This window comes from Atractosteus spatula, chromosome 2, assembly GCF_055471065.1.
Source record: "Atractosteus spatula isolate fAtrSpa1 chromosome 2, fAtrSpa1.hap1, whole genome shotgun sequence".
Lineage (NCBI taxonomy): Eukaryota > Metazoa > Chordata > Actinopteri > Semionotiformes > Lepisosteidae > Atractosteus > Atractosteus spatula.
The window spans coordinates 73,344,147-73,362,631 of record NC_142707.1 but is presented as its reverse complement, the minus strand read 5'-3'; the positions used below and the strand labels follow the sequence as shown (position 1 = coordinate 73,362,631).

Genomic DNA, 18,485 nt, shown 5'->3' with positions numbered 1-18,485 from the left:
CAGTGGTAAAATTCAATATCTACAACGGGCACAGTAAAGACGTTTACAGTAAGTCTTTCTACGACAGACCAACGGACCACGAGTGCCCCTGTCGGTCAACCAATCACGCACCGCGGTATCCCGTGTCATCATACCTGCGGTATCTGTACCGCGGTGTCTGTGCCGCGCACTTTGAATGGCTGCATCTGTACCATGATGCAAGATTTGTAGATCCAGTATTTATCCAAAAAAGTTGCTCCCACCATGTATTAACTCAGTGTATTTTTGTTTTGGATTTTACATTTTGCAAAACTACTTTCTCCCATTAAAACATTCAGTTTATAGCTGAATCAAAACATATAAACTTAAAATACACATACTGTATGTAATTTGTAATTTAAAAAAATGGGACAAATTGAGGCGTCACAGTGGCACAGTAGGCAACATTGTTGCCTCACAGGGCTGGGGTCCTAGTTTCAGTTTTTGGGTTGCTATCTGCATAGAGTTTATATGATAGAGTCCAAAGACATACTGGCAGATTAATTGACTTCTGGGAAAATTGGCACTGGTGTGAGCATGTGTGTGCTTGTGTCTGTGTGTGCCCAGTGATGAACTACTGTCCCATCCATGGTATATCCTGCCTTGTGCCCTTTGCTTGCTAGGATAGGCACTGGCTCCCTAATGACAGTGTATTAATTGAAGCAGTTAGAAAACAAGTGACTTGACGTGACACGATTGGAAAGGAAAGGATTTTGCAAAGCAATTTATCTGAATATGGCATTCATCTAATACATGTACATTTGCCTTTTAGTAATTATTCATGTCAATTTTAATAAGGCATACATCATTAAGTGAGGAGGTATTTCAATCAAAATGGAGGAATGTCCATATATGTTACATATATTTAAGACAATCTTAGGTGAAATTTCATGTGCAGCCACATATGATCTGTGAATATCATTTGAAATGAGATTGAAAATGCTTTCTTACAGTATGTTTTGTTCTTTACTTAAGCAAACTGCAGTTTCTCTCTGTCTACCATCTGTGTTTTCTCATTTTTCATTTTAGTTTAATCTGAGCTTGGTGAGTATGCTTTATGGTCCTCCCACTATTCCCAGTAGAATAAGAGTCATTAGAGTGAGTAACAGTCACCATCAACACCTGCTGATTACAGGCAGGACCAGTGCACCCCCTGTTATCATAAATACAAGAAAAACCACAAGGCTCATTTGGAAACTGACTGGTTTCAAACTAGTATTATCTTAACCTTTTATTTCAAAATTGAGTGTCCTGCTTGTTAACATATATATATATAAACATTTTTCTTTAATTTCCTCGGATCTTATATCAACTCTAAAAAGATTTTTTCATGGATTACAAATTACTGGAATTACATGAGCTACAAGAGTTTAAAACATTGAATTATTGTTATCAGCAATATAATTTGTCCTGCTCTAAAGAAGTCCGACCTCCAGCTGTGTATGTGGTGATGTATATTTCTGCAGTGGCAGTGGTGATGCTGACAGTGTGTGGAAACCTGGTGGTGATTATTTCTATCTCTCACTTCAAGCAGCTCCACACACCAACAAACCTCCTCCTGCTCTCCCTGACTGTGGCAGACTTTCTGGTTGGAGTTATGGTGATGCCTTTCTCTTTAATTGAACTAATAGAAACATGCTGGTATTTTGGAGAAACATTCTGCACACTTTATAACATTTTTGTGTTTGTATTAACCTCAGTTTCGATCAGTAATTTAGTATTTGTAGCAATTGATCGATATTTTGCAGTATGTGATCCATTGCTTTATTCCACCAAAATAACTATTAAAATAACATGCTTATTCATACTGTTGAGCTGGTTAATGTCACTGCTGTATAATGTTGCACTCATTTATTGTAATGAAAATATAGGCAGATCTGCGAAACTGAGTGCTTGCCTTGGTGACTGCCTACTTTCAGTCAATAAAAACTGGGGAACAGCTGACTTACTGATTACATTTGTTGTGCCTTGTTCTATAATGTTAACACTTTACTTAAAAATCTTTATAGTTGCTAGAAAACACGCACAAGCCATCAGCTGTGCTGTAGATCAAATATATTCAACAACTGTGGTCCAAAGAACAATCGCCAAGAAATCTGAAAGAAAAGCTGCAAAAACATTAGGTATTGTTGTTCTAGGTTTTCTTCTATGTTGGGTCCCATATTATATCTGTATTATTGTGGAAGCAAATATGAATTTGTCTTCTTCTGTGCTAATGAATTTTCTCTCTTTTCTAGTGTATTTTAATTCTTCTGTGAATCCTGTTATTTATGGTTTGTTTTACCCCTGGTTTCAAAAGTCATTGAAACTCATTGTAACTTTCAAAATATGTAGTCCAGCATCTTCTTTGATTAACCTATTCCCAGAAAAACATTAACAATTTTCATTCCTTCACTTTCTGCTTGCTGTATTCTGGGATTAAGATGTCTTTCTTCTTTATCTCTTTTACTATCTCATTTACTTTCTTGAGAAAAAATACTATAAACAGTTATATTTAAATTTAGCATGTAATATGTGGGTTTTAATATATAAAAGTATAGATTTATAGATTGAATCTTACTATCCTTGAATGTAAAGATACCTTAATAAAATATAATATTTACACATTTTAAGTTCTTTAAGCAACTAAAAGACTGAATTTCACATGTATGTAATGAAGGTACTTGTTTAATCACTGTTTTCCTAACTATAGTTTAAATTACTGTAAACCATCTAGTTCCATGCAAAACACGATTCAAGTAAGGACTCAGAGTTCTGAGGGAACATTTGTGTTACATAAGGGAAATAAATTTAAGTCTTTTTGGTTTGAGAACAAAGCAACTTAGCTTTGTTTTACAGTATGTCTGTTAAAAGCTGCAAACTATAAGAAACTTTTTATTTTTCATGCTCTGTGGTCTTTTCTGCTGTGTATTAAAAATAATCTTCAAATTCAAGTTGTATATAACAACCTTTTGCCTTAAACTAAATTCCTGCTCGTAGATTTCTGGTAAGTAAAAAAAACTGGAAAATTGGTTATCACAGTTCTCATTAGTCTCCATTTGCACACAACCAACTGAAGGAAACCTGACTCTTAACAACCCAGCCCAGTTCTGTGGATTAATAGATCTTTGAGTAAAAAACTCCTGTATTCACTCTAAAATTCTCAAAAGTTAATCTATGGTGCTAAACACATTTGATGAAGCTTAATTCTCAATAGTAATTGCATATTTATGTGTAGCTGACAATATAAATGCGATTAACTGCTGTATATGAGAATAATATAACCTATGAGGTAGACAATAACAAAAGTTATAGTCAATATATTTTAACAAAAGTGAATACTGTCACTTTTCCTCCTACAGTCCAAAGGCATACTGTATATGTAGGTTAATTGACTCCTGAGAAAATCGGCTCTGGTGTGAGTGTGTCTACCCTGCAATTAAAGGAGGGTTATTACAGATGATGACTAATGTCCAAATATCACAGAAACAGTTTAAGGCCATCATTCACTCACTGGGCTGCGAAACTGAGTAAAACAATGTGGAATACACAGAAACATATTTAAAAGTTTTGTTTAATTGTTTTAGCCTTTTTAAATACATTTTAGTCACTTGCATTTGTCTGTCCTTGTTTTTGAATATTGTCAGATGTTCCTGTTTTTTTTATCAAATGTAAATAGTAATTCTACAAGGAAACTACATTGTTTTTTTCTTCTCCAGCTGTTTGTTCTGCTAATTGCTCAATGTGTTAATTCTGACATTAATTCTGGTCTTTGTAATCCCCAAATGAATGATCAAACTTTCATATCACAGCAGATCTATTCATAAATATAATCTATTACTCTTTTTGGTTTGTCTAGTTTGTTATGCATGTTTTGGTGTTGTAACAATAAATTACAAGTTTTACAGACGTAACCATTTAAAGTGCACAAGGTATCATGCGGCATATCGCAACACCTGCTGTGTTGCTTAACACCTTTTTTTTTCAAGATGCAAGGCTACACTACTCTGTAAAACTAACACTTGGTGCAGTGAATCTTTAATCTACCACAACTGCATACTGCTGTCACACAATTCATATTGTGATAATAAAAAATAAATGTTTATTAACCCATTAGTGCTTCCCTGTGCTAAATATATTGTACAGTAATATTAAGAGATTAACAATGGTTTAAAAACAGTGTATTTAAAATCAAATAAGCATGTAATAAAACAAAGAGACATGACTTGTATCACTTTCAAAGTTGTCTACTGTAACTTGCAGTGAAGCTGATACAAGTCAGCTCTCTATAAATGTGATTTCCTTAAAGAACAATCTCTTTCACCATAATAATTAAGGGAGAACATTTGTGATCTATAAATAAACATGCAGAAGAGTGGGAAATGGAAAAAAAAATTAAAACTCTCACCAGCCAGCAAAAAGGAAGCCACCTCAACACAGAGTGGATGTGGGGGTCCCGGCTGACAAAAGCCAGGAGAAGGTCAGGGTGAGAGCCTGAGGTCACAAGCCCAGACAGGGAAACATAAGACAACCACACGTATACTCACATACCACGTAACAAACCCTTGTCCTTGCCCCCAAGATCCAGGAGTTAGCAATGTCCCTGACAGTTCCCAACTATCCAAGACAAATCCCCACCTATCCCAGCATGCTCTTCTGGGGCTGACATCGCCAGCCCCACTGTTTGTCTGCTTGGTGCTTGATGCCTGATTAGAACGCTACAATATTCATAATATTTTAATATTTAGCATACCGAGATATACAGATCCAGCCATTTAAAATGCATGGCGTACGCTGCATCAAAATGCAGTAGGCGTGGCGCATCATACCGCATTATACTGCATGCAAATTGAATTATGATAATAGTATCCGGAAGCACCTTGTAAAACCGCCAGGTGGAGCTACTGTAATAAAGCTTAACATCTCATGTACAGCATTTGAGATGTCGCCAGAAAACGTTGTGTATTACAGCATGTTAATCATTATACTTTAAAAAATTGTTATATTTTAGCAAAGCAAGATTGCTCAGTTGGACAAAAGTACACAACCTTCCACCTTCATCATAAATATTTTATGCATAACAATTAATGTTTTATCCTTTTCTAAGAATACGTAGTAAGAACACCACTTGCTGTTATTGTAAAAAGATAAATGTTGTAGTGATTTAACATCACTTGATAGTTATATGAATATGGAATCGTTTAACTAAGCAGCTAAAATATCACAGGTGGACATTTCGGAAATATTTTGACATTTAAAAAAAACTTTTATTGTCCTTGTAGTGTTAATGGACAAAGCACTGCACCCAATGGTTCAAAGCACAATCAGAGTTTTACTTTCAGTTTGTTTCTTATATATAAATACATAAAAATAGTCCCCAATTATAGCTTGTTGTTGGCTCTGGCATGAATTTGTGTATCTGGATAAATAAAGTGATGATATTGTGATTAAGGATTTCTTCACAAAATTCTTTAAGTTCAATAAAAGAGGGAAGAAGGGTTATTTTTACAATTGGCACTCTGAGATTCTGACTGATTTAATTCCCCTTATTTAGCTGAAACGGATAAAGAAATCATGCAGTATTTATATATATTGGAAGGCGCTCTGTTTTATTAACAGACACTCCGACTCAAACCTGTGTCGTACAGTGATATACAGTAGACATAGGTAATGTCATCCCCATTAAACAATGTGCTTATCGCGCAAATCCTGCTAAACTAGAAATTAGACACAAGAAGAGTATTATTGGACAATGTTGTGTGGCTCTGGCGGAATTTCTCTGTAAACTGAAGAGTTATAGAGGAGACACATTGTGTATCGCCTCTTTTTACACTTGTAAGAACATTCCAATGTTAATACGACATGGAAGATATTATTAATAACCTTTTAAATCTGAAGTGGTTAACTCTACCTGCATGTCAAGATCACGGTTTCAAAATAAAAAAACATTGAACCTTTGATTGGATAACAACGTCATGATTGTTTCGCAAGGATGGGAAACGTGACAATTACAGTTACCATCAGGAGAAAAAAAATATTTTTTTTACTTATTTGTCACTGCTGCAGTGGCTTGCAATGGATGGATAGTTAACACTTCAAAATGGCTTTATCAGTCTGTCCGTCGGGGACTGGAGCTCTCCTTGACAGCTGACACTCCTCCATATGCTTAAGTGAAAAATTTATAAAAACGCCAATGTAAACATCATATTTACATTTTTTTTAAATTAAAATGTAAAGTTCTCTAAAGCTTTCTCAGTCAAGAATGAGAATTCACGTGGGGAGCTGTGTAATCATGTGTAGGCAGCAAAAGATCAGCTAAAGAAGGAAGAAAATGCTTTCAGAGAAAACAATGTTTCAGGTGTAGAGAATTCAATTGCAGCCTAAACCTTTCCCTGCACACCCTGCCCCCGCTGCGATTGGAATATACACAAACAAAAGCACTGAAAGCTTTACAGTAGATGATCAGGTGTCTTGCAGATGTAGGGATAGTAGGTAATTCTGAGTTTATGAACTCACACCTTGGATTCGATTAATTCACAATGTTTTTTTTTTAAACTGCACCAGGTACTAGATCTTGTTTATATTAAAGTTATATCACTGGGCAGTGGTGGACGGTTAGTGGATGGTGTGCTATTTTGTCTGCTAATCTGCTTAACACCTGTAGAAAACATGATTTTATTTCTGTATGGTTTGCGTGTTGCGTTTACAAATTAAAGTGTTTCAAATGTTTAATTAAGAAGTAAAAAGAATTTACAGCTTACACAAAGACTCAAAGACCCTACGTGCATAAAAAGTGTTTTTAACTGATTTATATACAGTCTTTTCATGTTGATTTAAGTGTACTTCAGCTGGATTGCACGATTATTGTTATCATTTCTCTATTATTATCGAATCCATCAACTTGTTCACTTGTGATTATTTTGGAAATATTTTGGCATGTTCCTTTTAACTCAGAGTTTGTAATGTCGGGCACTCTAAACGAGTTAAGCTTTGTTGCAGTACAAATAAATGTATTTCCCACAAGCTATACTGTAGTGGCTTTAAAACTATACAACATTGTGCTCTTTGCACGTCTTTGTTCAAGTTTTAAAACTATAGTATGGAAAAATGAGTTTTAAGAAAAAAAGGACTTTTGAATGCTTATATTTATTTTTAAAAATGAAATAAAAAATAAGATACAATGATGTGTTCCTGCCTAACTCAAACATTGCGTGACTTTAAAAGCTGTAAAACATGGTTTAGATAGCAGAAAGTCACCTTGCTCTTACAAGCAGATCTGTTAAGCAGTTTGTGTTAACACAACACAACTTTGTCAGTGAAAAAAATGACCAAATGCATTTTTTCATTCTCCCCTATATTCTCATGTACTAGTAGAATAGGTGAGCCTTCCAATGAAAGACAGGTTCCTTTCGCCCAAGACTGGAGGAAACAGTCGAAACTCGCCACACCCAGACTGCTAACATAATCAACCATTTTGACATGTTCCTTTTAACTACATTGCTGTTGATATTGTAGCAATAGACAAAATGAAACGATTGGAGTTTGTAATATAGGGCGCTCTGAACGAGTTAAACTTTGATGCAGGACAAATAAATGTATTTCCCACAAGCTATACTGTAGTGGCAATACAGTAGCAGTTTGAAATTAGTCATTGTTATTAATAAGGCACATAGCTTTGAACATGTTGTGATATTTAGAAATATAAAAAAATGTCAATATAGTGTCCAGTATTTTAGCTATTTTATTTTTTTTTGCTCTATTTCATTTATTTTTGCTATTCTAGTCCTTCTTCAGCCTATTCAGCCAACATCCCTGTTATGCGCAGGGGAGTAGAGGGCTGTACTGTCACCGCGCAGCAACCAGCTCGTACCATCTGTATGTTTCGTGAGCATTCGAGACCCACGTGGGGTTACCCTGCCCTACCAGTTCCTGATTGGCTGATCGAGGTGGAGGATGAGTAACAATGCTCTCTGACTTTAGAGTTGTAAACAACCTGGGATGAGTCTTTCCCAAGGAATCTCCCAGACAGTAAGGCGCCAGAGATGACCATTTATTAGGGTGACTGGAGAATCTCAGCCTTGGGAGTTGTTCCTTATCAGGAAACTCTATCAGCTAGAAAAACACCCTAAATGTGAACCAAATGGAATGGCCTCTATGTGTACAGCACCATTGAGATGAAGGAGAGAGAGACTGGCAAGGGAGCAGAAAACTTAATTCCTGTATTTTTAATAAGCCTTGCTGCTACAGTGCTGAGGGACAATCTTTTTCCAATTAAGAATTTAAGTTTTATACTGTTTAGACTTGTATTAATTTTAAACTATGTATTACAGCATGTTAAACATTAAACATTAAAAAGTCTGTATATTTTATAAAACCAAGATTGCTCAATTGGACAAAAGTATACAACCTTCCACCTTCATCATAAGTAATTTAATTATGCATAAATATTTTTTCCATCAAAGTCTTTAACTTGGTAACTTACAGTGGGTTCTGGTTTTAACATGCTTGTTCTAACATTATTAAGCTTATATTCTGTACTTTATTAAAAAAATTATAACGTTTTATCCTTTTCTAAGAATACGTAGCAAGAACATCACTTGCTGTTATTGTAAAAAGATAAATGTAGTGATTTAACATCACTTGATATTTATATTAATATGGAATCATGTAAGCAGGTAAGGTATCACAAGTGGACGGTTTGGAAACATTTTGACATTCGTTTAATTAAAAAAAAAAACTTCTATTGTCCTTGTAGTGATAATGAGCACTGTAATGTAGCAAGCTGCACCCAGGCAGTTCAACGTGAGATCAGAGCATTACTTTCGGTTTGTTTCTCATAGAGCCGAATGCACAAAAATAGTCCACTATTATTGCTTATTGTGAACATGATGTGTCTCTTTCAGGTTTACATCCAAATTGAGAAAATGTATATTTTGTCTTAATCCAAATGTCAGCAGCCAGTAATCAGCCAACAAATTAACTTGGAATTAAAAAAAAAAGTTTACACTGTACTATATAGTACACTGCCTGGAACTGAACTTGGTCCATCAGCGTCATTCAACAGGGAACCACCTGACAGAATTATTATACGTGATGGTTTTGTGTTTAAGGATTTCTTCTTAGAAATCTTTAAATTAATAGAGGGGGGGAGGAAGGATTATTTTTTACAATTGCCAGTAATAGGGGAACAGATTATCAACATGATGGGCAAACGATTTTTTTTAATTTTTAAAAACGAAATCAAAATAAGATACAATGGCGTGTTCCTGCCTAACTCAAACATTGCATGACTTTAAAAGCTGTAAAAAACTGATTTAGATAGTTAATAACCACTTTTTATGTACAATAAAAAGGGTGATTTTTCTTCCTCATGATCAGCTTAAAATCTTTGTGTACGCTGTAAGATTTTTACTTTTTAATTTAACATTTAAAATACTTGAATTTCATAAAAGTTGTTCTGATTTAATACCTCTTGATAGTATTAAATAGTATATAATATAATATAGATAATATATGAGTTGTGTAACTAAGCAGCTAAAATATCACAAGGGGACATTTTGGAAACATTTGACGTTTGTTTAAAAAAATATATATTATTGTCCTTATAGTGGTAATAGGCAATGGACTGTCATGTAGTGCGCTGCAACCAGGCAGTTCAAAGCCCGATCAGAGAATTACTTTGTTTCTTACATAGCCGAATATATAAAAATAGTCCACTATAATAGCTTGTTGTTGGCTACTATGTGAGTGTGTGTACAGTATCTGGATGAATTATTATAAGTGATGGTTTCGTGATTTAGGATTTCTTCACAAAATTTTTTAAGTTAAAGAAGGGAAAGGGTTATATTTACACGTTGTGTATCGCCTCTTCTTATATTTGTACAAACATTCCAATTTAAATGCAATATGGAATATTGTAACGAAATCGGGCTCTTGGGCTTGTGCTCTCACTTTCCTGTCCTGATTCATCCTTCACCACATGGGCTCGAACCTGGCTCTCATGTGTCGCTCAACAGGGGCTTTGCCGGTTGAGCTAAAGAAGACCTTCTTCAGTCCGTGCAGCCAACATCCCTGTTATGTGCTGGGGAGTAGAGGGCTGTACTGTCACCGCGCTGCAACTGTCTCGTACCATCTCAATGCCTGCCGTTCGTTACAATATTAATAATGATTGACCATGGACGAGCTGTAAACTGAAAAGTTAGAGAAGATGCATTGAGTCTTGTCTTTTCGGCTTGGAATTTAACCTTTACAGCGATCCTTTTGGCTATATTTTTTTTACATAGCCAGATGAATAAAAATAGTTTGTATTAATAACTGGAGTAAGAAAAGATATTTCACACATACTTTGAAAGGGTTTTGGAACAGCAGGAGGCCCGGCTGGGACGGGAGGGCGGTATTTTTATTTTCCAGCATGAACCGTATTTGCTACAATACTATAATGAGTCCCTGAGGCATATCATTCAAATTTCAGAATGATAAAAAATAAACCCTTATTGAGTTTGCACGAGAGATAAAATGTACCCCTTGAGAAGTTGTGTACTGCTCGCAAAGTAGTTAATTTTGACAAACAGCTAATTTTGCTTGAAAACTTAAAAATCTGTCTGTACTGTAGCTTCATTTAATTGAGCAGAAAGTCACCTTGCACTTACAAGCAGCTCTGTTTAGCAGAGTGTGTGTTAACACACCACACCCTTTTGAATGAGTTTTAATAAACTTTTTCTGTCCAGGAGGGTTGGGCAGAGTGATGGAGAGTGAAATAAATAAATGACCGGCACTTTTCCTTCCCCCCGGTGCGAGGTGATAATGTGGAAAACTTTTTTTAAAAAAATTCTGGGAGTATGAACATTGAGTGAGCACCAGGGCGAACAGTAAGATTAACACAGTGAGATTACTGAGATGGATAGTATTAGTAATGTTGACAAATATCTGAATTTCTGCTTTCATGAGATAAGATAAAATTGTATCCAGCTGTGAATCAGCTATGTGACCTTGCCCCTGTGAAATTTGTGGGAAAGAGTTTTAGTGGGCAGTTTTAGAAATTTTAGTGGGCAGTGTTACTCACAGTGTAGTGAATAGAGTGTTAGTTTTAATACACTGCACAGTATAACAGGATAAAGCAAGTATGTTTTTTTAATGTTTGTAATCACTATTCTTGCAAGTACATTTTGTATTCAGTTTGCTTCTGTGTGTTAGCTGGTGGGCAAACCTTCGAGGTGAAATGTCTTCTACAAGAAGTGTAACTTTAAAGTGGAGAAGACGGCAGCAAACGTTTTCTGATCTGTATGTCGCTCAAGCCATTTCTCTTTGGCATTGTAGTCATAGAGGTGGGAAGACGCCTCCCCTCTCCCCCTTTCCCTCTGCCTGCCTGACCTGTTCCCATTTTAACCATTCTATGTCTGAATTGCAGCGGGTGAGAGAGAGTAGAGAGAGAGAAAAAAAGTGAACCCTGGTTTTTTTATAGTCAGATTTAACATATCTGTTTGAACAGATAGTTTGAACACAGTCTTGCAAATTATTGTTTTTACAAGATGTAGAAGTGCAACAATTTATCACAATTTTAATACTAATTATTGATTACAATAGTTTATGCACCTGACATCTGACTTTATTTAGATGTCTAAAAAATATTGAACTGTGACATAACATTCAGAAATACAATCAATATTAGGCTGTGATATTTGTGTAGATGAAACATTTCTAAAATTTATTTTTTTTAAATTAAAAACAATTAAAATGCACAATCTTTCCATGTGTAATGTCATTAGAAAGTACAATAAGTCCCTGCTTTGTTTAACGATGATTTCAAATATAAAACTAACTGGTGAGAAAGCTATGTTTAATGATAATTAAAATATTTCAAGTCAAAAGAAATGATTTACATTCCATTATTAAGTTTTAAAGGCAGACACGCTCAATGCCATAAACACTGCAAGCTGCAGAACAGTCTCCTTATGGCGCCGCCTTTTTACTGACTGAACTCGGTGGGCAGGGCGTTGTTTTCTCAGCTACCTTCTAATTTGCTTCACAACACGGGAAGACTGGAAATTGTGATTGTACTGTATCTGTATGAAATGCATGTTGTGTTAACAAAATTAAAGTGTTTAAAATGTTAAATTAAAAAGTTTAAAAAAACATACAGCTTACACAAAGATTCTAAGCTGATCACAAAGAAAATCACCCATTTTTCGTGGATTTTGTGTTTATAACTAAACCCGGTGTTTTATGGGTTGTAAAATCATGCAATGTCTGTTTTAGGCAGACACGTTATTTTTCTCTTATTTTTGATTTTCTTTAAAATTAAAATAATCAGTTGCCCATCATGCCACACAACATTATGTTACATTTTTATGTTTTTGAGAGACTTCAGAAGGCTTCAACTCATGCATAAAAAATATAGCATAGTGCCTTCTCGCATTATATAGTCACTTGCACCTGCGATCCACATTATTCAAACTAAGGTTTCTAAAAATACAACCAGGTACTAGATATTGTTTAAATAAAAGTTGTGAATTTTTCACAAATCACAATCTTTAAACCAGTAGGTTGCAGACTCTGTGTCATTTGTTCACAAAGTTATTGACATCTGAAACAGCGTGTCTCATAAATAAGCATTTTAATAAGCGAAGCTTATGAAAACTGAAGAAAAAATGACTCTGAAAAAGATGCAAAAAACTTGAAATTATTATTATTAAATTAATGCCTTTAATAATGACCAGACACTTAATTATAGTTTTAGTGGTATTTTTAATACCGCTTTGTTATTCTCGATTCTAATTCCAATATATATGATTTCTTTTTAATGCTTGAGGCATCTGTTAAATTGCCCCACTGAATAAAGTGTTTTGAATTTAACTGGTTGAACAGTTGACAGTATTCACGTTTGATAATTCATGTTTTTATTTTATTATTAATATAACTTAACATTGAATATGTTATAATATACGTACAAAAAAACGTTAATATAGTGTACATAATACTTCATGTATGAGTCAAATTAAAAATAAAACATGTTTACAAAGAAAGTGGATTACAGTAATACTATCAGCTATATAAATACATATATTTTGATCCTTAAATTAATATAATTATTAATTTATTAAGATACGGGATTCCATATTATATTCCCTATTATTTCAATTCTAAAAAGAATGTTTCTTTTACTGCGATAACAAGAGAAAATATTCATAGAAAAGGTTAATCACTTAACTCACTTAACTTTGAATGTGTTGTGAAACTTAGAAATATGAACAAATTCAATATAGTGTCATTAATATTTACTATTTTAGTTTTTCAAAGAAATGTTTATTTGTTAAAAGAAAACTCAGCTGGGATTGAACACCCGACCTCCAGCATGGAAGGCCTAAGCTATTACACCAACGCGCCATTTAACAATTTAAGCTGTAGCTGAAAGGGGTGGGCAAAATGTTTTCATGTTATCATGGGTGAATGAGTTAAACTGATGCAGATGTTTACAAAGAAAGTGTACTGTGATAATTTGAGCTATAAGAAAAGATAAGATAACTGTATTAGGCATATACAATTGCTTGCATTAGGAATTAATCTTTTCACATACCCCAGCTTGCTCCCCATGAGACACACAGACAGGGAGAGAAGTTTAGGGTCAGAGCACAGGGTCAGCCATAGTACAGTGCTCCTGGAGCAGCTGGGGTTAAGGGCCTTGCTCAGGAGCCCAACAGAGGAGGATTCTTCTGCTGGCCGGGGGATTTGAAGTGGCAACCTTCCAGCCACAGGTGCAGATCCTGAGCCACAGAGCCACCACTCTGTCTCTATGAATATATATTCCATATTAATCAAATTCTAAAAAGTATGCATTTTTTTACTGCAATAACGAGCACAAATATTCATAGAAAAGGTTAAAACATTATAACTTTTTATGAAGTATATAAACTTAATATAGTCAGAAGAAGTATGTAAAAACAGGTATGTTACAGTATTTCTGGAAATATTTCTGGGAAGATTTTGATGTTTAAGAAGAAAGTGGAATACTGGTGTGTATTTTTTATTTTAACTACCAATTCCAGCCATATACAGTTTACATAAGGAACAAGTAATAGGTTTATTCCATGCTGAAAACAGAAGAAAGAAAACACGTTTCGGCCGTGGAGCCTTCTTCATGTTTCCTTTCTTCTCTTTTCAGCATGGAAAAAACCCATTAGTTGTTCCTTTGCAGCCAACACATGCTGACACAGCTCCCCACCTGAACTACAGTTTACATAATATGTTTATGTTCCTAAATTAATATCATTTGACCTTCAGACGTGTTATGCTCCTTTTCTTTTTATGCTCAGCTACTAAAATTTCCCTTTAGTTGTAAAATTCCATATTACTATTCAATATTAAGCAGATTAAAACATGCACAGTAAAGAGATTAAATTATTTAATCATTCACTAACAACCAATGCACCACGTGTGCCCCTGTCAGTCATTTTGGCCAGCCAATCGTGTACTGCGGTACAACACGGTGAACTGTAGATAATTTCATGCAGTACAGGGTTGTACCGTGCATTTTGAATGGCTGCATCTGTATAAAAGTAGCAAAAATGTAAATACAGAATAATTATAATTATTACACTTGATTATGAGCACGATAGACAACAGTTTTTTAAGAAAATAAATGATTTTTCTTCTTTGTGATCATATTAGAATCTGTGTGCACACTGTAAATTTTTCCATTTTTCAAAAAAGCTTTTGAAATACTTGAATTTTGTAAAAGCAGAACAATTAACATCTTCCTCTCTTCCTGTGGTGTAAACCAGATGAGCAGGTATTTTTTTTCCTATTAGAGACTGAAAAAATAGCACACCACCCACTGAGCTCCATCAGAGAAGGAGCAACACCAAGAGAGAAATGAGAAATTGTTTCACTGGTTAAATTAAGCGAGTGCATCATGTAAGCCAGATTGTCCTGCAGGTGTTACTCCAATATTTGTTGTGTTTATGGTACTTTAAATTTAATAATATTCATTATCTTTTCAAAATCCTACCAAAGAGATTGCATGCTCATACAATTCAAACCATTTTTATTTTCATTGGTGTTTTTTATTATATTTTAAAGTTAAGGGATAATCACTTGATAAGATTTACACCGTCTGCTGTTGAAATAAAACCTGATCCATTATTCAGGATCCCAACCATCCTGTCCACTAACTGTTCTCCCCACTACACACAGGCACCAGGTACTGTGCCATTAAGGCACAAACCACTAGGCTGGCAAAGGCTTCTACCTTACAGCAGTGGGGGCAATTAACAATTAACTGGGTGATGCCTCAAAATTCAAGGCACCTCTCCACTCTTTGCTTTTTACTTGGCTACCACGTATCTATTGTCCTTTGTGTTTATTGTTTTACCATCGTATGTTGTTGTGCTGTGTTGTGCATGATGGTTTGGTTGTTGCTGTCGTTATTTATTATTTACTGATTTGTAAGGCACTGTGCACATTGTGTGGTGTTGTCTATTTATTGTGCACATCCCCAGAGTAAGATGCGTTTAAGAATCCCAATGGACATGTACATATAGCAATAAACTCCTCTCTCTTTCACTGTCCTGTTGGGGGTTGCTCTATATCCTGGCAGCACAGGCTGGACTGAAAGTATTTCCCAACCTTGCTATAACACCAGTCCAATGCAGGCACACAGAGAAAGGGAAAATTTTGAACAGCCATTCAAACAGACATGTCTTCGAGTCGTAGGAGGAAATTAGAGTACCCAGGAAAAAAAAAAACACTAACACTGAAAAAATGTGCAAAGTAAGCACAGAAGGTGTCCATCCTGTAAACAATAAACTGTGACATACAGTAAACATGCAGACACCCAGAACGCATGATATTTCTTCTAAATGTGTTACCTGTAATGCGGCTTGTTGTGTTATACAGTATAATTCACTGGCCAAAGACGATCGATAGGTGGTTCAATTGTTTCATTTTTATCTGTTTCTCTACTGAGCGTATTTAAATCCACTTAATATGGAACATTAATGTGGAAATTTACAACTAGTTGAAAATGAAAAAAAAACAGAATCATAATGTAGTATATACCCAATGTAAATAATGTAATGCAAATGTCAGCATGTCCTGTAGTGGCTTTAAAACCATATGTAATTCTGTACAGATGCAGCCATTCAAAACAAGCGGGGCACTCTGCGGTACTACGCAGTGGGCGTGTCGCATCATAGCGAGTCGTAGCGCGTCATTTCGATTCATACCACGTTTTACTGTATGCAAATTAGATTATGTTAATAGTATCCGGAATCACCTTGTAAAACCGCTAGGTGGAGCTAATAAAGCTTAACCTCTCATGTAGAGCATTTGAGCTGTCACCAGAAAACACCTGGTTTCGAATCCCGATCACTGCTGAGGGAAAATCTTTATTCAATCAAGAATTTAAGTTGTATACCCTTTAGACTTTTAAATTTAAACTGTGTATTACAGCATGTTAATCATTATACATTAAAAAGTTGGTATATTTTATGAAAGCAAGATTGCTCAGTTGGACAAAAGTACACAACCTAGCACCTTTATCATAAATATTTTAATTATACAGAAATATTTTATGCATCAAAGTCTGTACGAAGATATTACTAATAGTATTAATAATTAATAACCTTGGACAAGCTGTAAACTCAAAGTATAACTCTGGTCCACTGAATCTCCGATTCACCATGCCTTTCACATGCTTATAAATGATATTAATTTAGGAACATAAACATATTATGTAAACTGTACTGTATATGGCTGGTATTGGTAGTTTAAAGAAAAAATATACACCAGTATTCCATTTCTCCCTAAACATTTTAAGCATCAAAGTCTTACATGTGGTTATTTCAGAAACGTTTTTACGTGCTTCTGACCATATTACTGTACGTTTATATACTTTGCAAAAATTGATCGTTTTAACCTTTTCTGCAAATATGCTCGTTATTGGAGAAGAAAGAAAACACAACATTGAGTTTTTACTGTACATGTATACAGCATTTACTTTTAAACACCACTATACATAATGGTACTATGTATATTTTTAAATTGTGGCATTCAAATGTATATTTTAGTGTCACTGTGCCAGCATGTACAGTATTTGTTTTATCATTAGAAGTCTTTTAATGGTATATTCTTACCTGCTTTCAGGAAATAAGTTGATAAGGGATGATGTTATGTAGAAAATTCTAAGTGTAACAATGTGTTTCACAGTCTTCTGAAACCAGGGGTAAAACAGAACATAAATAATAGGATTGAGAAAAGAATTAAAATACAACAGCCAACTCCGAAAATTGCTCATCACTGAAGAAGCATCAGCAGACAGAGTGCCATCTGAATAAGAAAAACTACACATAAAATATGGCATCAAACTCATGAGAAATGCAACAATTACAATTCCTAATGTTCTGGCAGATTTCCTCTCAGATTTTTTAGAAATTACATTTTTCCTCTTGTCAAAAGAATGATTTTTTTCCTTAACCAAACCAATAACTTTTGCATTACGTCTTGCTACAACAAAAACCTTTCCATACACCAATACTATCACTGAGCAAGGCAAAATAAATACAATAATTATATCAGCTACACCCCAGGTTTCACTCATAACAATCAAACAGTTTCCCAGACAATCGTTTGTTTTTTCTGTACCACTGAAATTTCCATTAAAATAAATTAGTACCAAGTTGTATAGGATTGCAAACAGCCACACAAACAATATGAGAGACCTTGCTATATTTACTGTTACTTTGGTGGAATAAAGTAAAGGGTCACACACAGCAAAATACCGGTCAATAGCGATACAGACAACATTATAAACTGGAACACAAACTACTATATAACCAATAGTGTTGTAAAGTATGCAGAACATTTCCCCAAAATACCAACAGGATTCTATTAGAAGAATTAAGCAGAGAGGCAACACAGACATTCCTGCTACAAAGTCTGCCACAGCCAGAGAGAGCACGAGGAAGTTAGTTGGTGTGTGGAGCTGCTTGAAGTGAGAGATGGAGATGATCACCACCAGGTTTCCACACACTGTCAAGATAACAACCACTGCTGCAAAAATATACATCACAACATACACAGCTGTAGATCACACTTCCTTAAGACAGGAAGAGTTGTCAGCCTGAAAACAATACTGCAGAGTTTGAAATTTCTCTTCCATTGAATTTTAAATCAAATAAATTTTGTCTGATGTTATCCACACTTAAAATGTGAAGCTTTTTGAGGTCTTGAAGAATATTCATAAATGTGATATAGACAGATTTAGTTGCTAGAAATTGTTATGGCACACATTCTACTCAGTGTCTCTAAAGCTGTTAATGTTGATATGACATTTATATCAGTACTTACTGGACCCTCCTGTTGCTTTTGAGAGTTGATGACTCTTCTGTGTTCGTAATGACACCTGTTGTTCTGGGGTTATGAGAAGAGCCCAGAGAACAGCCCACAGTCCTCAGAGTAAACTGAGAATAAAAAAGCAGACAGAAAACAACATA

General features: G+C 34.9%; 1 protein-coding gene and 1 pseudogene across 1 annotated transcript; one reads left to right on the top strand and one right to left on the bottom strand.

The window, feature by feature from the left end:
- The first annotated feature begins 1,369 nt into the window (after positions 1-1,369).
- Positions 1,370-2,395, top strand: LOC148840226 (trace amine-associated receptor 13c-like). Its single transcript, XM_088936699.1, has one exon. It carries the CDS (start codon positions 1,469-1,471, stop codon positions 2,393-2,395), a length of 927 nt encoding a protein of 308 aa, XP_088792825.1. The 5' UTR covers positions 1,370-1,468.
- Positions 2,396-17,122: 14,727 nt separating this feature from the next.
- Positions 17,123-18,151, bottom strand: LOC148840225 (trace amine-associated receptor 13c-like; annotated as a pseudogene).
- Positions 18,152-18,485: the final 334 nt, after the last annotated feature.